The sequence below is a fragment of the Vipera ursinii genome (genome assembly GCF_947247035.1).
Source record: "Vipera ursinii genome assembly, chromosome: 1".
NCBI lineage: Eukaryota > Metazoa > Chordata > Lepidosauria > Squamata > Viperidae > Vipera > Vipera ursinii.
In genome coordinates, this window is record NC_139512.1 from 293,071,855 (window position 1) to 293,092,834 (window position 20,980).

At 39.3% G+C, this 20,980-nt stretch overlaps 2 protein-coding genes across 5 annotated transcripts in view; both read right to left on the bottom strand.

Moving 5' to 3' along the window:
* STRN (striatin) overlaps window positions 1–916 on the bottom strand; it is a 49,704-nt gene extending 48,788 nt beyond the window's left edge. For all 4 annotated transcript variants that reach the window (XM_083367418.1, XM_083367417.1, XM_083367416.1 and 1 more), the window contains exon 1: window positions 500–916. In XM_083367418.1, the coding sequence (XP_083223544.1) occupies window positions 500–796 (297 nt within the window). In that variant the 5' untranslated portion in view covers window positions 797–916. The remainder of the gene's footprint in view (window positions 1–499) is intronic.
* Window positions 917–5,035: 4,119 nt separating this feature from the next.
* Window positions 5,036–20,980, bottom strand: part of HEATR5B (HEAT repeat containing 5B) — a 53,082-nt gene continuing 37,137 nt past the window's right edge. The window contains exons 28-36 of the mRNA XM_083349415.1: window positions 18,098–18,335; window positions 16,198–16,455; window positions 15,767–15,894; window positions 14,770–14,914; window positions 13,444–13,713; window positions 11,014–11,238; window positions 10,288–10,439; window positions 8,562–8,775; window positions 5,036–7,603 (exon numbers count right to left, since the gene is read on the bottom strand). Of these exons, the coding sequence (XP_083205541.1) occupies window positions 7,299–7,603; window positions 8,562–8,775; window positions 10,288–10,439; window positions 11,014–11,238; window positions 13,444–13,713; window positions 14,770–14,914; window positions 15,767–15,894; window positions 16,198–16,455; window positions 18,098–18,335 (1,935 nt within the window). The 3' untranslated portion in view covers window positions 5,036–7,298. The remainder of the gene's footprint in view (window positions 7,604–8,561; window positions 8,776–10,287; window positions 10,440–11,013; window positions 11,239–13,443; window positions 13,714–14,769; window positions 14,915–15,766; window positions 15,895–16,197; window positions 16,456–18,097; window positions 18,336–20,980) is intronic.

Genomic DNA, 20,980 nt, shown 5'->3' on the forward strand with positions numbered 1-20,980 from the left:
AGGGAGAAGGAGAGGGAGGGAGAGGGAGAGGGAGGGAGAGGGGGAGAGGGAGGGAGAGGGAGAGAGAGAGAACGGGAAAACGAATCCCTTTGCAAGGCAGAGGCGGCCAACCACCATCCTCCCAAGTTCCGAAGGCCAGGCAAGGTGGGCTTGTTGAAGAGAGGCCCCCTCCGAGCCCCCGGGGGCTCCCCCAAAACTCCGAGACGGCCCCGAGTCAATCGCTGCCCCGCCGTTCCCGCAGCTCCGCGTCCGGCCGTCGAAGAAGGCACCGCGGGGAGCGGAGAAGGAAGCCTTCTCGACAGGTGCGTGGGGGGAAAGGAGAGCAGGGCAGGTTGGGCGGAGGCGGCCGAGGCGGCGGCGGCGGCGGCGCCCCCCCACCCTCGAGCGGGCAAACCTGCCGGGAGCAGAAAGGAAGGCAACGGAGGAGAGGGGTGTGTGTGTGTGTGTGTGTGTGTGTGTGTGTGTGTGTGTGTGTGTGTGTGTGTGTGTGAAACTCTACCTGCAGTTCCGCTCGCTCGGCCTCCCACTCGGCTCGCTCGGCCTCGAAGCGGCCCCACTCGTGCTGCAGGAAATGCAGGATGCCCGGGACGCTGTATTGAGCCCGCGCTGCAGAGGCCGGCGCCGGCCCTGCTGAAGCACCGCCAGCGGCAGCCGCCGCCGCTGCAGCCGCCGCCGCCGCCGCCGCCGCTTCTCCCGACTCCAACCCCGGCCCGGCCCCGCCCGGAGGTGGGGGCAAGAGCAGCGCGTTGTTGTTGTTGTTGTTGAAGAAGACGCCGGGGCCAGCCTGCTCGTCCATGGCTGGAGCCGTCGTCGCGGCGGGAGAGACCGTTTGCTCCTCCTCCGCACCTCGCCCGAGCGCTCGTTACGGTCACTGCCGACGTCCGTGGCCCGCCGGCCCAGCTTCCTTCTTCCCCCGTCCGCTTCGCTCAGTGGGAAGCAGTTAACAAACTGGGCGCGTCCCCTCAGCCGTCAGCGCCTGACAGCCACCCCCGCCGGCAGCTACCGGGCCTCGCCGGAGTCAATTTCAAAACGCGTTCGGCGCCTGGGAACCCGAAGCATCTTGGGAAATGCAGTTCCCTGTCGGAAAGAGCGGCGACTTTCTAACAAAATAACCGTTTGGGGCTCGCGGGTTACAACAATCTCAAGTTTGATTTGCAAACTTGTTTTTGTTTTGGAGTTGAGAAAAGAAATTATGCCGTGAAAGCGACTAGAACGTAGGACCTATCCGTGAGTTTAGCGCTGAGTCGATTGGTTAAAGCAGGGGTCTTCAAACTTGGCCCTTTTATGACTTGTGGACTTCAACTCCCAGAATTCCTCAGCCAGCTTTGCTGGCTGAGGAATTCTGGGAGTTGAAGTCCACAAGTCATAAAAGGGCCAAGTTTGAAGACCCCTAGGTTAAAGTGATGGAAGTCGGTGTCATGGGTTCCAACAAACTAATAGGATCAACAAATGGCAGTAATTAATGAGTGGGGGGGGAAGTCTTGGAATAATGGTAAACAATTCAGTGATGGTGTGGACACAATGTGCTTCCAATATTTTAAATAAAGCCAAAACCATATTAGAATGAATAAGAAATGGAACTGACAACAAAGAAACCAATATTATAATTCCTTTATGTAAGTCAAGAACTTTACAAATCTGCAAAATTTTGGCCACTGCACCTCTAAAAGGTATAGTGGAGCTAGAGAAGGGTTCAGAGAAGGAAAATTAAGATGATCCAAGGACTGGAGTAATGTTGCCAAAACACACTTCATAGAACAGAAACAGATATCCTCAGAAATCATGAGACAAATAACTCGAGTTAGTGGCTATACAGCTAATTCTAAGTCACCTTTTTTGGGTGATCAGTAAAACATTGGGCTCAGATTATGGCTCTCTGTTTAAATCTGGGTTATAAAAAAACCCTTGTAATTACTTGACATCTATATTTATCTTTCAGTGGCACATTGCCTAGAATTGAAGGGCCAGAAAGGAAAAAAATGTAGTGACAGAACCATATTTGCATTGCTATCTATCCTATTAACAGAACAATTTGCCTGACCTGTTGCTATGTGAAGAATGTGAATATAACAAGGTATGTTTTTATTGGCTCGGCTCTCTTCAAGCAAATTATGAATATCAATTGGGGCTATTTGCACTAGAGGACTCTAGCCTCTATGGTTTCTCAAGCCCCTGCTTTTCTGCAAGGGAAATAAATTGAGCCTAGTAGGATTTGGCTCAGGTTGTATTAATAGGCAGTTGATGCTCAAAGGCAGAACAGCACCAGAATTGTTGTGGGGCACTTGGTGTAGCTTTTTATTTAGTTTCTACCTTCCTTCTATCCAAGAAACTGGGCCCAATATTTACTGGCTCCTTCCCTGTAACAATTTAGATCAGCCCTGTAGTCTTTTATTTGCAATTGCCCACTGCTATGAAAATACAAGGGACGCGGTGGCTCAGTGGGTTAGGACGTTGAGCTTGTCGATCAGAAGGTCGGCAGTTTGGCGGGTCGAATCCCGAGTGCCGTGTAACAGAGTGAGCGCCTGTTACTCGTCCCAGCTTCTGCCAACCTAGCAGTTCGAAAGCACGTGAAAATGCAAGTAGAAAAATAGGGACCACTACGGTGGGAAGGTAACAGCTTTCCGTGCGCCTTTGGCGTCCAGTCATGCCGGCCACATGACCACGGAGACATCCTCGGACAAGCGCTGGCTCTTCGGCTTTGAAACGGAGATGAGCACCGGCCCCTAGAGTCGGAAACGACTAGCACGCATGTGCGGGGGAACCTTTACCTTTACCTTTATGAAAATACACTAAATGTTTTACAGCAATCTTTGTGAGGGTGGGGCCTCACTGTCTTGTTTTCTGCAGTTTCTGACATCTGAAATTTCCACGAGCCATATCCTCCTGAACTATCTAGTCCCCACCAGACTTTGATCACCAAAGAGGGGTCTGTTTCCTGTCACGCCTGCCTTGTAAGCTGTTCATTTTAGACTTACTTTGAATAGGGAAAGTGGAATATATTCCAGCCTTTTTGGGTTCTTCCAGATTTCAAGTAGATCGGATTAGGAATTCAATGCCATGTAGAACACTTACAACTTTTATTGTAAAGCTATAGTTAAAGCACCTTGCATGTCTGAATGCTCTTCCCCCCTCCCTCCCTTTACTTTTGTGAGAACTAGGAAGGAGATTATCTGAGAAGTTTAGTAGGATAACTTACTAAAGCCTCTTTTATTTCACCATTGACTTGGTAGTAGCTTTTCTTCATGTCTCTCAAAGCCTTTCCCTCTTCCCTGTACAATTTCATACCAGTACTTGTCAGGTAACAGCGCTCCGTGCGCCTTTGGCGTCTAGTCATGCCGGCCACATGACCAAGGAGACGTCCCTCAGACAAACGCTGGCTCTTTGGCTTTGAAACGGAGATGAGCACCGGCCCCTAGAGTCGGAAATGACTAGCACACATGTGCGGGGGAACCTTTACCTTTACCTTTACTTGTCAGATGACTTTGAGGATAGGCCTAGTCCAGGGGTAGGCAACCTCGGCTCTTTTATGACTCATGGACTTCAACTCCCAGAATTCCTGAGTCAGCTGACTCAGGAATTCTGGGAGTTGAAGTTCATGAGTCATAAAAGAGCCGAGGTTGCCTACCCTTGGCCTAGTCCATCTTTGGCATGTTGTCATTGCTGCCAGTTCATTCCTTGACAATGGGAAGAGTAAGTCTGAAGGGGGAAATAGTGTGACCTACCAGAGGACTTCACAAACACAGACCTACCAGACTTCACAAACACAGAGGGACAATAGGATAGTTAAGGAAGGAAATGGGTGTTACAGAAGATTCCTGAGTTCAGGCAATGGGGAGAGTGCCAAAAAGAAACTCTCCACCGTAATTACACTAAGTTGTGCATGAGTATTACTTTAATAGGCTTTAAAGATCCTGTTACATTTCCCTACTAACCCTAAAGATCTTTCCAGATCTTGGGCCAGCCTCACAGGGCTTGACTTAAAATTCTAAAAACAAAATAGTGCAATTATGGGCACAGCTAGTGGCTACTCTCTGCCCTGCCCTCTAACAGGTGGGCATATTTGTTGGGCTACATATACCTAGTTTTCTAAAAATGATTGTGGCCTCACTGCATTCTTGAAAATAATGCCATAGCATCCATCAAGACTTTGCAGCATAAAAATCCTATTTTAGTTAGAAGACTCTAAAAAATAAAGGCTGGCAGACAGCAAAGAAGTTAACCACAACCATTAGTTTGCTTATCTTTAGCAAGTACTACAATTTTGATTAGTAAGAAAAGGTAAATGAAGAAAATATGTCTCTAATTTAAAAAAAAAACAGGACTCATAGTTTTAACCATTTTTGCTTTACATGAAATTTGAAAAATGATATGCCTTTACAGTATATTGTGTTGCTTTTCTATGATGCTTCCCCCAATTAATTCCCTTCTGGAATTTTGACTCCCAAATTCAGCAAAAATATGAAAATAAAACTGACCATGTTTATTACAAAATCTTAATAGATTTTACAGTTTATAAAGTACTGAAGCATTTATGAGTTCTTGTTCTCCATGCCTTAGCCCCTCTTTCAGAGTTATTTCTTCCAGGAACACTTCATATTATAGTCGGTAAAGAAAAGAAGGCAAAATAAATAAAACCCTATGCATTCATCTCTTTTGTTTTACAATTGGGTCATTCCAGCTTCATATACTGTTGCAACAAACTTGCCACTGTCATGAATTTGGATTCTAAATCTAATTGAAGAATATGCTGCTACATATTTTGCATACTGAAGCTCAATCAGTTGCAAGAATTAACCATGCAGGAAACTTGCAGGAAAGGAAAATAAGGGTTTGGGAATGGCTTTCACAACCCTTGGACTTGAATATAATTGAAAATCTGGGGAAATCTTAAACGTGTAGGACCTAAGAAAGAAGAAGAGTAGGGAAAAAAATAGCAACACGAGGTTAGAAAAGACTTGGTTGACCACACACAAAAATTGGTAACTATTATTTCTGCCAAAGGAGACATTACAAAATAGTGACAGAAAGGGCAGTCAAACTTCTGAACCTACTATATTCATTGTTTTCTTATTTTGAAAATATAAACAGCAGCACTTGAATGTTAAGTATGCATTCAAATTTACAGAGAGATTGTTTCAGCTTCTTCTGAAACTTATAGTTGATCAAGAGTGTCTAAATTTTGTATACAGCTACATTTATTGTAATAAAAACTTGAATGAATAAATTACAGTGTTTCACCATACAACTCAGCTTTCTCGGCATTCCTTAAAATTTAATAGTTATTAATATTAATTCCTAGTGGTTGAAAACATCATAAAATGACCACTGTTCCCTTTTAGATTAAGCAGCATACTGTAAACATCAAAAAATAAGAAATATTAAATAAAAAATTAAGGTATAATATAACAGGAAAAATTGCAATTTTTTTTCATTAAGCAGCCAGTGTTTTCTTTTACAGGCAAAACCAATTTTTTTGTTTTGAAATATATATATTTTCTGTTGCAATTTGAACATTACAACAGGTAGAAAGGAATTAGAGTGGGGTGTTCATATGTCATGAAAATGGCTTTAAGGAGCTTAAGGATAATAAAAAAATATGATCAAAAAGTATTAGACCAGCAGGTATAGAGTTACTCCAATTTCTGTTATGAACTACTCTCTTATTCTAGGAGTAGACATGCAATATATATTTATTTGCTGGTGCTTATAGTGGATGCCGTTCTAATTCAGCAGTCATGAAGCAACTTGTGAACTGAACTATAAATATATTTTCGGGGGAGAATGGCTATTGTTAAATGTTAATTCTAGACCGACAGTCTTCCCCCTTCTGTGGTCTTTAGATATGTTGGACTATACTTCATATACATTCTAACAGTCCTGACCAACGCCCTATTTCTACCTCATCCTGTTGGGTCTTTCCATTATAGGTCACAAATTGCCTTTAGGGAGTACAGCTTTGAGTTCTTTTGCCATAAAATAAAATGAATTCCTGGTCAGCCAGGTTCTCATGAAAATCATTCTGAGAATGGAAAAACCATTTTTGCAAACAGATAGCAATCTGTGACCAGAGAACAATCCTGCCCTTCAGAAAAACTTGTAATTTAGGGGCCTGACCTTACATAACAGTCTCACAAACCAGACTGTTCTTAACCCCTGCATGAAAAGTCTCTGTCAAGGAGCAAATTAAATTGCAAAATTCTCAGACTATGAGCACTGTGTTGGTACAGATGAGTAACTTAAAGACCATGCTCTAACATCAGAGCAAAATGAATCGACAGATCATGCTCCCTAATGAAGGCATAGCTATTGGCTGAATTGTTTTTAGACACAGAAATATGCTTCACAGTTCAAGTGCATCTACAAAATAAGTAGGGCAGACATCTTCTTCATCATACAGTGCAGTCTATTTTGTTTATGCCTATATGTGACAAAAAACATTCACAAGTGTTTGTTGGTTTGTTACAAAGTAGTACTCACTCCACACTTTATCAAGAAGATACAACAATTCAAAAAGAAATCGAATGGCACTCTGGGATAACAGAAATTTTAACCGAAAGGGCAGGGGAATGGGAAAGATTTAGCCATAATTTGATGGCGCTGCCCTACAAATTATTTCTAACTCTGAGAGAAAATGTTTTTTACACTTTGAGAACTGGATTGTCACCTCTTCTCCAAATGTAAGCAATGTTTTAGTAAATGATCCTGTACTTTGGAGAGCTTTATTTTTAATAACTAGATGCACTAAGGAAATACATTTGGGTGCTTCATTTATAGCTGGATAAGAGCTAGTAGAAGCTACTGGAAAACCATATGCAAGACTGTATGTTTACCATTTTTGAATTCCACATCAAATTGCTTTCACTGAAACAACTGATATACTGCAATGTGACAACAGCTATTGCTCTTTTTAAAAATGCTGTATAAGAAAGCAGTGTAACTCACAAGTTTCCACAGATAGTACTTAGTGGAAAATATATACCCACTATATATAATTTCAGAATTAACGAGAACTCAACATTCTAAAAAGAAAGACAAAGACTACATAAAACACATTGTTAAAGAAGATAGTTTAACACAGCCTCGGATTCATGATCAACTTACTCCATTTCATAAAAATCTGTGTACATCCAGATATTACCTTTCTTGCAATGCACAGATTTCAAACCAGAACACAACAATCCCCTAGAAACATTCATTGGCAATGTAGAGCTTGTAGACAGACAATGAGAAATAGAGAATGAGATGCAGCAGCACAGAAGGAATGATTTATTTCTTGATGATGATTGTTCCAACGAGAATCAGAAGAAGCTAGTTTTAAGTTTAATTGTTGGCGTGGAATGTACTGTGGGCGGTGGTTGCCTGGCAGCTGCCTTTGCTTTGCTTGCCTGACTTGCTCGTACTGCAGTTTCCAGTCGTGCTTTCAGTTCAGGAGCTGCTCCCATTACTGTCTTAAATGCATGAGGATACAGGGGCCCAATGCGGGTGAGATCCTGGAGAGCAAATTCATGAAGTTCCTTTGATAGCAGGGATGCAGAAGAAAATGCATCTTCATTCAGTAAATAAGATATGAGTGTAGGGACAAGAAGAGCGAGCAATTGTACTCCTAGGGGAAAAAAGAAATCAATTAAAATAATTAAAATTCAAGACTGACAATGTAGAACATCTTCAGCATATACTGTTAATATATTACTGTTAGAAAATAAACATCCCCTAAATAATGATGTTTCTTCTTGATAACATTTAAAAATGCCCAGTAGTAGAAAATAGAACAACTATTTTAGGGCCTTCACATCATTCAGCAATGTGATCAGTTCTAGTCTAGAAAATATCCCTCTAAAGTGCTTGGTTACTATGGGGACAGTTATAGAATAAAACTACATTTAGCAATATACTGAAGAGGAGGTGACTTTTATAGATATGCTATTTGAATCTGTCACATGGATAACAGAATTAGAATATCATAACCTTATATCTCAGATTAGTTGCCACAGATGGATAAGATGCGCTCTCAAGAATGTGGAGAGGCTCTATCTAGGCATGTTGCCTTATTCTTTTCAATAGAAATATATTTGCCTACTTGTCTCATGCATTTGAATACAAATATACCTATTTAAGTGAAAAGGGTATCTCTACCCATCCAACTACGGGTCCATAGCAGGATAATTTGTGAACATGATAATTTTTACACAGAAATTATTTATTAGAAATTCTAGGTTTCAGGGCAGTATGCAGGATCTATTTTTTGCTGATTAAACTAATAAAATCCAAAGGACATTGTTTTTCTTAAATAGCTCACAGGCGTTAGAATGATCTAGCTCGAATTAATTTTGTCTCCCAGAATTTTAACTGTTCTAGATGTAATATTCTAACTGTCAGAATATTACACAATATCCTTGGAATATCACTGTCTCGCATTTAGGAAAGAGAGGGTAAGTGCTGCACTGAACCAAAATATGTGCTACAAGATAAAAGCTATTCAATCCCAAGAATGCTTCGGCTTTTACCACATGCTAATGTGCTCCAACAAGATAAGTATGGTAATTCTCAATCAAGGTACTTACTATTCTGCTCCTCACCAAGTGCAACCAGTGTTTCAAGAACTTTAATTCCTTCCTGGATTGCTAAGAGTTCTGTTTTGTTGTTTGGACGGTTGTTCTCCACACCTTTTAATTTCTCAACCATTATTGGTGCCAGGGAATGTATATATGGGGTAGAGAGAGCACGATTTGTGTGTTGAAATATAGAAAGTAGAAGATGGTAACATTTGGCTTGAACCTAATCACAATACATAAATATAGCTGTGTTGGTAAGAATTTGCCATGAAATATCACACTCAGTTAATATTTAAAGAAAAAAGGCAAATAAAATTGTAACGATGGAGTCATGTTTATTGTCTACCTTGCAAACCTTTGCATCATGAAAGCATTTTTTTAGCTTATCTTTCTGTGGGTCATAAATTGCATACTTCATTCATGACACATACAGATCTAATCTTACTGGATTCAATCAAATGCTTGTTTTAAAAGCCTAACTAGCCATAGTAAAAAGGATTTTTGGAGAGGTAATATAATATTCTGCCTATTTTTTCACAGTTCCATATGCCAAGTGGAACACTGCATGAATTTTCAAATCTGAAATATTTCAAACCAAACTATGTTGCACACCCTTAATACAAATACATATTCTCATCTAAGGCATTATAGCTAATACGATCCTTTTTCAACAACATGGATATTAATGCTTCAATGGAGACAGAAATGTTTATCAGATAACCTGGCTTGTCCATTTTTTAAAATTTCTGATCTGTCCTCCAGTTTTCATTTTTAGGGTAAGTACTGTATATCCAGTTAACTAAGCATACACCAGAAATCTTATTTTTAAAATTTGCTTTATTATTTTATTTTATTCTAAATGAAGTGTATGGCTGTCCAACTCACAAAATGCAACTTTTGTTCAGCTAACATAGGATTAAAAACAAGATAAACAATAAATATAAAGAAACCACAGCAATGGACTATAAAGAACGCAAAAGCCAAAAGTGCAACATATTCGAAATCTTAAAAGTAATTCTGCAGATGGACTTATCCAATGTTCTAAACGAGTGAGCTTGGGAGGAAAATCAAGTTTTAAAGCCATATGGAAGATGGAGTTGTTTTGACAGATCTTGTGGGCCAGGCAGACTTAATCAAGATCAAGAGTCCTACAAACAACCAGGCCCTATGTCATGAAAGGCTTTATAAATAACAACCAGCATCTTGAATTGCACCCAGAAGCCTACAGGAAGTCAATGCAGCTCAAAAAGTAGTGGTATTACATGGGTTATTGTGATATGCCCATAACTATACATGCTATTGCTTTTCAGTATAAGACCATTTCCACATAAAATGCATTCTAATAGTTGAAGCATGATCAAGGCAAGAATGACTGTTGAGCAGGACTCCTAATTCAGGATTAAGCCCAACTGGCATACAAGAAGGAGTTACAGTTTTTATTCCCTATTCAGATCCCCCAAAATCTCTAAACACTGATCAAATCCTGTAGGCCAGGGTTCTTCAAACTTGGCCCTTTTATGACTTATGGACGTCAACTCACTGAATTCCTCAGCCAGGCACGCTGGCTGAGGAATTCTGGGAGTTGAAGTCCACAAGTCATAAAACGGCCAAGTTTGGGGAGCAGCTGCAAAGAACTCCAAGGCCAACAGAGAACAATCTGATCATAATATGGTACTGATAATAACATATATGCAAAATAATATCTAAAGGGATAAAAGCTAAATGACTTACTCACCCAAGGATCAGATGAATTCAATGCTGTTTTAAATCTGTTAATGCAGCCATTTTGCAATGTTTGCACACCAATTATTTCAGAGCTTGCAGACCAAAGGAAGAGTGTAATAGCCGTAAGCATACTTACTTCATCTAAAGTAGGCTTGGAGGCTTCTGAGGAAATAAAACAAAAAAATGCTGGAAAGAGTTTGGGACAGGGAAATATAACAGCTATTTTCAAGAGTGAAGATGTTGAAAAATATGCAATGTTCCTGATTTCAAAAATAACCATCTTTTACAGGACAATCCATCCAAATATTTTTTTGATTAAACAATTTTATAATGTAAATGAAAGTGGTACTAAGACAGTAAGAACCTATTTTGCTAACTTTGTGTGAAAAACCAACTTTGAATGAATTGAACTATATGAATTTTTAAAAGTGACATTTTACAATATTTACTGAATTTGATTAATCACTCCTGTCCAATAAAAAACAGAATTTCACATACATGTGAATTCCTTCAGCATGTATGGAAAAATAAAACACTATAGGCATTAAGGGAGATTCTGAACTCTGCTCCATCAACAATGTGAATACAATACTATTTGCCTTGAATTCCGTACCTTTTTCTATAAATCTAAAACATGCAGTATATTGACATAATTGTACCAGTTTAATTTTCTAATGCAAATCAGCTAGCTTTGCTTCATTTTAAAGAGATGCTCCAGTGATAGCATGAAAATTACCTGGTTGAGAGTATTCCAAGATTGAGGCTAGGGTGCTGCGGATAAGATTTGTCCACTGTTTATGAATATTCTCATTCATACTCATTGGAAGAGTTACTATGTTTTTCAGTCCCTGAAGTGCTGCACTGACTGGCAGTAGGATCTGATTTCCCACAGTTTTTATAGCAGTATCTTTCAACACTTGTATTATTAGAAAGAGGATAGTAGGCAATATAGTCATAGATCCTAAAACATAAAATAACTTTATATCAGATACTTTCAGAATGCACAAGAGGCACGATCAATGCCAAACACAAAGTATTCACGAGTAACTACCATCCTGGGCTCTTTTGGTGAAAAATTTCTTTCTTTCTTTCATTCAATTTGTATGAATACCCTTCTCATCTAAATCAGCAGCCTCCAACCTTTCGGGCACTAGGGACCAATTCCGTGGAGAAGTATTTTTCCACAGACTGGAGGGGGCATGGTTTCGTGTGCTGCCTGCATCCTGCGAATGGGGCTTTGCTTGTTTGCACGGCCCAGTTTCTGACATGCTGTGAACCGATGCCAGTCCATGGACTGGGGGTGGGGACCCCGATCTAAATAACTTTGGGCAGATCACAACCGGTGAAAAAAACAATCCAGTAAAACAAGTTAAAAAAACTAATGTAGAAACATAAAAATCATAATCAAATTCATTATAAGAGACATAATTCATTCTCATCAACTCAACACAGCCACTGTAAATGCTTCCTGCTATTGCCAGGGTCCCACATATGATAGCAGAGCCATGTCTTCAGGGTATTCCTAAAGGCTGGGGGTGGGGGGCGAAATTAAGAGCCCATTGTCTGAAGGATGTTCCACAGGTCCTTTTTATCATGGCATAAAAAGCTTTCTTCCTGGATCCTGTCAAATGAAACTCTTTTGTGAAGGGGACCTGTAACATGCCTCTCCTGATAGTGGGTAGATGTAACTGGTAGCCTCTCAAATTACCTGGCCCCATGCCATATAGCAGGGGTCCCCAATCCCTGGACCATTCAAAACCGGGCTGTAGAAGCAGCAGGCGAGTGCGTGCATGCAATTCCACTTGCACATGCAGCTCCATGTACCCACCGCTTGCACAAATAGACCTGCACAGGTGCGGGTGCTCACCTGCACTCACATGGAACCATCCCCTCTTCCCTTCCCCTCCGCAAAACTGGAAAGGTTGGAGACTACTGCCATGTAGGGCTTTACAGACCACAACCAGCACCTTGAACTGAACTGAAGGCACACTGGCAACCAATGTGGCTTGAACAGCAGAGGTATAATGTGCACTGATTGAGAAGGACATAGAACTTCACACGTATACATTCTGTACCAGCTGCAGCTTCCAAATGTTCCTCAAGGGCAGTCCCATATAAAGCACATTACAGTAATCCATTCAAAAGGTGACCAGGGCATGAATGACTGTGAATATACAGTACCTCCAGGTCCAGGAATGGGCACAACTGGCATGCAACATGGAGTGGTATAAAGCACAGGTCCCCAACCCCCGGTCCATGGACCAGTACCAGTCCGCGGCATGCCAGCAACCGGTCCGCACAAACAAGGAAACCTCCATCCACAGGATGTAGGCAACACACAAAACCACGCCCCCTCCGGTCCACGGAAAAACCTCTGTCCACATAACGGGTCCCTGGTGCCCAAAAGGTTAGGGACTTCTGGTATAAAGGATCCTCTGGACCAAAGCTGCCATCTGCCCTTCAAGAAGGAGATGTGAGTCCAGGAGAACTTCCAGACTGTGCCCTGAGTCTATTTGGGGCAGTATGATTTCAAAGGTGCATTGGTGCACTTGTCAGCAACTTCTTGAAGAAATTACATCTTTTGTCTGAGATTATGCAAGAATGCTGGAAAGATGTGTTTGATTTAGGGAGGTGTTTGATTATGCATGCACTTAAACAGACCAATTCAGATAACTGATTAGTCCTATTAAATATTAATCAATGAAGAAATACAGGAAAGTAGATACATGGCAAAAAAATGCACACAAAATATATGCCATAGATAAGTAGTGGTAGGAGGTGAATGTGCTTAATGCCCTTTTTTAAGGTGCAACAAAGATTGTTCTAAAGAAAAGGAAATGTCAGAAGCTGAAATTAAGGAATCTAGGGACTCTTTAAAAAGAAAAGACAAACTTAAGCTTACTCCAATGTCTCTAAGGCCCATAGAATGATAAAACACATCTTAAAATCACTTTTAGATTTGTATGTTTGTTTTTGTCCATTCTATCACCAAGCAATGTTCTGTCCATTATTAAGTGTCACACACCACTTCCTAAACTCCTGCTGCCTCCTTAAGTACTCTCCACACACTTTGTTTTGTTTAAATTTGGGTTTCTCATTTCACTGAAAATAATTAACATTTTGTGGAACCCACTGATTGAATTTTGAGAAAGATCTATTATACTACCAGCTGGGGAACAAAGAGTGGGTAGATCAGACAGGATGGCAACAGTGGCAGCCACGAGACGAGCACTTTCTTCTGGGAGCTGGGTTCTGCTGAAAGAATGACTTGGAGAATCTGACATTTTTGTGCTCAGATGTGGCATGTGTCGCACAAGGATAAACATTAGAAGTTCCATAGCAGCAAATACGAGAGATTTTCCTGGCACAAGACCACCACTGTCTCCTCCTTCACCCAGCCCACAGCTACGGTCTTTTTCTTTTGCATCTTCTTCATCTACAAAGACAAAAAAAATGGAGAAATAATATTATAATATGAAATTCATGCAAGACATTTTAGAAAATGCTACCAACTGCACAGGTTAAAAACTTAAGTTTAAATGAAGCAACCAACTGAAACTCACAAGTAGTCAAAAGCTTACAGGTTGTATTTGTTTTCTATTTCTTTTTTTATAGAAACTAGTGAAAACAAGATGAGATGACAGAAAGTATATGCTAATATCCAAATTAAAAAAATGCAAAGATATGAATACATTCCCTTTTAAATCAGTAAGAGATAAACAGTGAGCGGCCCAGCCATTTTTTTTTTTTGCTTTGCTTCTATCATAAATTGCATCATTGTATATCAAATTATTCCATTAAGAAAAGCTTTGCTTTTATTCTTATTTCCTTTGTACAAATTTTTTTAAAAAACAAGCAAATAAAAGAAAAATATACATAAACCTGCATATACAAAGCTAAATGTGACAGATTTATTTTCTTTTTGGACAAGGACAATAAAAATGTTTTCAACATTTTAAATTGTTTTCCTTATATTTTGCATGATAATTCACTTCATATCCCTGAAGCTAAAAACATACAGGTTAAAAAATCATGAGAAGACATCAAATCTTCTCATGAACAACGTCCCTTAGAATTCTAAATAAATATTCAGGCTTATAACTTGGCACTGATCTGGTGGGGTTTTTTTCCAACTTTTCTTCTCTTTTAATTTATTGCAAATTTGAAATTATATACAGTATAGCTGATAATAAATTTATATTTTAATTAGCTGAGGTAAAAAAGTCCAAATAAATTTAAAATGTCATACATAAAAGCATATTACCGCATTTCAGAGCAAATATATTTTATTAAAGATATTTCTTTTTAATCTTGCAAATGTATCTGGACATATTTTAAATATTTTGTAAATTTAAAAATGAACATCCAGGACCAGGGCAGACATTGGTCAGTTAAGCCAATACATGATTCAAGAGGACAATTTTACATAGCCCGTTTTATTATTTTTCTAATCTGGACATCTGTAGCATGAAAAATAACATGTATTTCTTACTCAATGTATTTCTTTTTTCTTGTAAATGATCTTGAGCAGCTCTTATAATCTGTTGCACAACTTCTGTAACTAAGAGTTGAACTGAAGGAGGATTGCAGGTCAACAAGAGTCGATGTAGCACGCTCAGAAGTTCGACACCAAGTAGCTTAAAAAATTGTAAGCAGAATTTTCAAAAAATGGCATTTGCAATATTCCATCCCATTTGATACTGTCTTCTAGTCTCTTATTTAATTTACATTTGAAAGATTGTGCAGAGGAGTGGATCATTTTAAGCATTATAAGCTTAAACATGAAATAAGATGAAGGGCATCATTTTATCACCTTCCAAATGGTTAAAAGGTAAAGGTAAAGGTTCCCCCGCACATGCGTGCTAGTCATTTCCAACTCTAGGGGCCGGTGCTCATCTCCGTTTCAAAGCCGAAGAGCCAGCGCTTGTCCAAGGACGTCTCCGTGGTCATGTGGTCGGCATGACTAGACGCCAAAGGCACACGGAACACTGTTACCTTCCCACCATAGTGGTCCCTATTTTTCTACTTGCATTTTTACGTGCTTTCGAACTGCTAGGATGGCAGAAGCTGGGACGAGTAACAGGTGCTCACTCTGTTACGCGGCACTTGGGATTCGACCTGCCACACTGCCGACTTTCTGATCGACAAGCTCAGCGTCCTAACCCACTGAGCCCCCATGTCCCAAATGGTTAATTTCAAGTAATTTTACTTCAGTTACTTTTGTGCACTTGTTAAAATGAAACCATTACCCTTCATTGTTTTTTTTAATGCCTTGGTTAGCATTTTGTTGTTAGAGGTCTAAAATAATGATTTGTTAGTTGATTACATTTTTTCTCAATAACTGTTAATAAGACCAATAAGGGAAGATACCAACGAATATTTCGTAAGCATTTCCAGTCCCTGAAAATTACATTTTCCTTTAATTTCATTTTCAATCTGTTCAATACTCTGCATGCTTAATGGACTACAGTAATTTGTCTGCAACATACCTGATCTTCTGCAATGTGGGTTCTAGCACAAGAGGAATCTAGTAAAGTGTGCAGTGCTTGTAAACAGGACATAACATGTTCGACAGGCTCTTCTGGTCGAGGAGAACATAGAAACTGTATGCTAACACCTGGGGAGCAAATTACTTTAAGTTTATAAATAGTAAAGTAGTATTTTTTTTTGCAGATTTTAAGGCATAGATGAAGTACGGGTCCCAATAGTTTTTACACGCAGACGCTGTATATTAAATATTTTTAGTTTCATCAGGACAGTGTTTTCACACACTACAAAGAAAGAGCTGGGTATTCTTGAAACCAGAATGGTTCTGTTTTAGTATTGGCATAAACATAAAAATAATAATCCTATTATTTGATAATGTGTGATAAAACAATGGATACACTACAGACTTCTGTAATAGACTGAAAGGCATTACCTAAAATCAAATGCATTCTATCTTTATTTATTTCTTGCAAAGTTTTGGTGGAAGGTGGCGTTTCTGATGCTGGGTTTAACATAATGGGTGCGGCATGCTTTTGTGGAGGTGTTGCTGCTGATGCATCTTCTGTCTTTTCACAGGTATTAAACCCTGTACTGTTTAGCCATAGTGCAATTGCATGTAAAATTGGAGTCCATGAATTCCGATAATGTAGTCTAGCTGTATCAATAGTCTCAGGAGTGTAAAATGCTCCACCTGTTAAATAATCATAATGCATTTTTAATAAGAGATAGAGATAATAACAATTATACTACCATTTTAATACATGTTTGTAATATATCCCACAAAACACAGAAACACCTGATCTCTCTCGTCTGGAATTTGAAGATAAACAGAGCTGGACCTCCTTGGTTCTTGGAATGGGAGATAATTATGGATATCAGGCTTGTAAGCTAACATGAGCTATCCAAAACTACCCTGGAAGGCAGCAATGGGAAATCACTACAGTATCAAACTGTTCTCAAGAAATCCACACAGTTCTGTTGACATAGTAAAATAGGAGCAAAGCCAAAGTCAAGGGAAACTTTACAATATAGGTGCCCCCCCATGTGGTTCACATATCCATTTTAGATAATGAGAGATTTCAGCACATGTGTAAATATTTTCATTGACTCAGTCCAGTCACAAAGTTCCAAACAGCTTTTTTTGAGGCAGATTTCTCCTCAAAAGTATCTTGCTTTGTTGGTAATGAAGTGACTTACCTTTTCATACCACATGGCTCATGCTGACTTGTGTAGTTCTGTCACAATCTAAATCCATTATTGGAAGCTGGCGCTCCAATTTCCACAAGATGACTGATGGCAGTACTAGAGTCCAACAGTGTTAACTGTGAGCCATCTACAAAGGGTACTAGCATCCAGTGGAGTCTGGATTGTGGTCTGCAGACTGATGACGCCAAACTCTCAGTTGCAACAGTGGAAGGCCGTTCACGGACCTCTCAAGCTTGCTCTGACTGCTGAGTGGTCTGCAAGCAGCCAGCAGCAAAATCAAGCAGACCCTTTACAGATATTGTGAAAGACCAATTTGGAATGAAGAAGCTGGGATGAGCCATGTGAGGCCCAAAAAAGGCTCAATGAGCTGTCCCAAAGAAAAAGGCCGAGCACCACAAAAAAAGCCATATGAAGCCCCACAACCTAGCTAGCTCCACTGTGACTAAGCAAGGAAGAAGAGAAGCAAATACAAATACATTATGAAAAGAAGTCTCGTGGGAGGAAGTCTTGTGGGAAGCAGTGGTGTCAATGCTGCAGCCATGACAAGTAGATGATCAAAGGCTCCAATTAAGTAATGGCTTGATAACCATTTATCCACCCTTTACACTGGAACAGAGCTTTTATAAACGTAAGCATTTTTGGATAGGTACTAACACATCTGTGCACATTGGTGATATAGCACACATATCTGTAGCCTATATAAAGACAGGATTCATGACATGACTGCTTAATATGATTGTCAAATTATCAGAAAAGTTGAACTACTGGTATCACTTTATGTATACCAAACTGGTTCATGCACAAGGACTTGAAGATTAAGGCACAATTAAAAGCACTGTATTTAATAGGAAGATGATATAAAAATACTGCTGATACGTGCAAGAGCTAAGTAATTGACTTATAAATGCCAAGGTTTTTTTTAAAATCAGGGATCAGGGTGATTTTATTTTATTTTTGCTACACCTTCCCTCGCTGCCCAAATGCTTTTGACCAAAAGTAATTGTACCCTTGTACTTTTGCAATGTTCTGTCATGTCAGAAATGACAGCAGAGCAAATGAATTGATAATCATCCTAATTTCTGCTTTTTACCTTTGTAAGTGGTTTCTGAATAAAATTTATGCCTTACCGTCTGGAGGAAGCTGACTTGCAAATTCAGCTGGTAATGTCAAAAGGGCATAGTCTTTAAGCGCAGCTAACCAGAGACGGCTAAGAGTGGGCAGCTCTGGTTGAACAAGGGTTATTAGACTATCTGGTGGCAGTTCATCTACTGCGCTGTAATCGTCATCGTCATCCCCTCCATTTTTTGTTGTTTTCTTTGGTTTGGTCTCTGCTTCTTTTTTAATCTTCATAGCCACAATATATACCTTTAGATAAAGCACATGCAACATATTACTAAGTGTGTGGAAAATATAAAATATGTCTTACATGTCATTAAACATGCTGAACTCTGATTGCTTTAAAAACTTAAAAAAAGAGAATTTAGGTAGCGATTGAATTAGTTTTACTAGTACCATTATATATATTGTAAAGAAAGTGTATAAATACTATTGAATAACAGGAAAATTTTAGTTATCACATTTTTCATCAAATTACAAGTCCTCTGGTATTCATTCTCACCACAGTCCAAGAAAATAGCTCTTCATTTTCTTGACTGTTTTGCATTCAGGGAAGAGAGACTGAGATAAGAATGTTGCCTAAGATCAGCCAGCAAGTCTGTACCTGCAATGTATTTCATTTAAAAACTTTGCATACCATATCATGCTAGCTCCCAGTTATTTTGCTTTATGTGTGCATTAAATTTAGTGCAAGAAATGAAAACTAACATTAGGAAATTATGCTAATTTACATTGGCTTAAAGCACTATAGCAGTATTTTTCAATTTAATTTAAAGGCTCAGTGACCATGAGGTTAAAAAAAAATTAAAAAATAGATGTATTAGGAATTTTAAATGAAAACGTATAATAGAAAATCCTAAGAGAGCTTAGGATTTTGGCAAGAGCTCTATATTATACCATAACACACATTATATAAAAGCAGGACTCTCTGCTGCCACCACTGTTTTTTTTCTTCATTCTCACAATCTCCAAAGGGGATAAAATTTTAAAGGATCATCATTACAATAAACTAAATTCAAACCTAAATGTACAGCAGACTGGAAATTTAGAGAACCAGAATGAATTGAAAAATATCAGTAGCCAATTCTTCATTACAATCTCTATAACACATACAGCACAGGCGATTATCATGTTAATATAATTGGGAGAAGTGAAATGTGCAATACAGGATATAGGGTAGCTTTGTCAGAAGCTGTGTGCCCGATGAATACTGCCTGAGGAACATGGGTGATTTCAATCAGAAGGGGGAATGAAGATCTCAACAACATTACACTTTTCCATAACATTTAAGATCTACTGCCCTCATCAAATCAGTCTGAACAGTAGAATATGGATATTAGTTATATCATAATAAAGTCTGGCAGCGGCTGTGGGTCATTTAGCAAAATGTTAGAAATAAAATATTTTTCCTACAATTAAATTATGAAAGTGACTATCTTATAGAGATTATAAGTTTTAAGAAACACAAGATGCCACATAGTCCAACCAGGATTGAGAATATGGAAGGGACTGCTCGATAGGGTTTCAAAAAACATGACACAAATTCAGACCCATCTTTGCATAAACGAAAATCTTGTCCTTATGAAAAATCAAATAGGGCCCATCCGAATGAAGGACATAAGCAAAATGTTATGCTAAGCTATGCCATGCCATGTCAGAAAATGAAAAAGGCATATTCTGGAGACTAACGAGCAACACCAACATGGATAATACTGGATAGAATTTTTAAGCAGAGGACATACACTACGGAGAAACAAATTGGATAAAACTTTTTCAAAACTGTTTTATAAATTGGGTGAAGAAAAATCAGTAAAGCCATCCATTAGGGCTACTGAAATTGCCACAAAATCGATCCTTAGCTGAAAGATCATAAATCTGAAAGTAGTTATGTTTAAAGGCTCAGTCAAATTGTGTCAGAAGGCAAATATTTTCCTGTGTAGCAGTTAATTTGTATCCCGCTTTTTACTATTTTTACATATAACTCAAGGAGGTGAGCATATCCAACACATCTTCCTCCTCCTATTTTCCCCACAACAACAACAACACTGTGAGGCGAGTTGGGCTGACAGAGAGAGTGACTAACCTGGCTTTCCTGGCTAAGATGGGACTAGAATTCATGGTTTCCCGGTTTCTAGCCTGGGGCCTTAACCACTAGACCAAACTGGTAATGGAAAAAGTTGATGGCTTCCTGATTAAGGAGGCCATTGTAGCATCAATAGAATAGCATGAGATCTGCCCTGACTGATTCTGGTCACATCCACAGAATCCGTAAAAACAAAGGAAATAAATACAAGAAATGTTGAAACCCCTGGAACTAGAACTTACTTTCTAAAGATTAATAACCAAAGTCACTTCTGCTGAAGGGAGAATAATTGTTGACATAGATGGTGCAGAGCCTATTACTGTGTGCTATTATGCTTCCTATTATTAGGGTCCCCCTGTAAGAGAAGAAGAGGGCCAGGATTGAAGCATGACATTTCTATTTGTGCATTGTTACTGCCAGTGCTTCAAGATGCCTGCCAATACAGTCCCTTATTCTACCATAAAAGTGTGCACAGCTGCTGTACAAGGAAGACATAAAATGATGCATAGTCACTAGGATCTAGAGAACTGCACCAGTGATCTTACTGTGGTCTGCATGAGACATATTTATAGTGCCTATCACAATCCCAATAATGGGAGCAAACTGCAAAAATGATGGTATCTTGAGAAAAGACTGAGCTATTTCAAAATAACTCCTGCTCCTGGAAGTACATGCCAGATAGCTAGAAGGCTCAAACATACTCTGGTCGAGATAGACAAGCTGGAAACTAGGAGCCATATCAATTCTGACAACATGAAACATGTTGACATTATAATAGCTTGTTTTGCTCTGTCAGCCTAACAGTTTATGT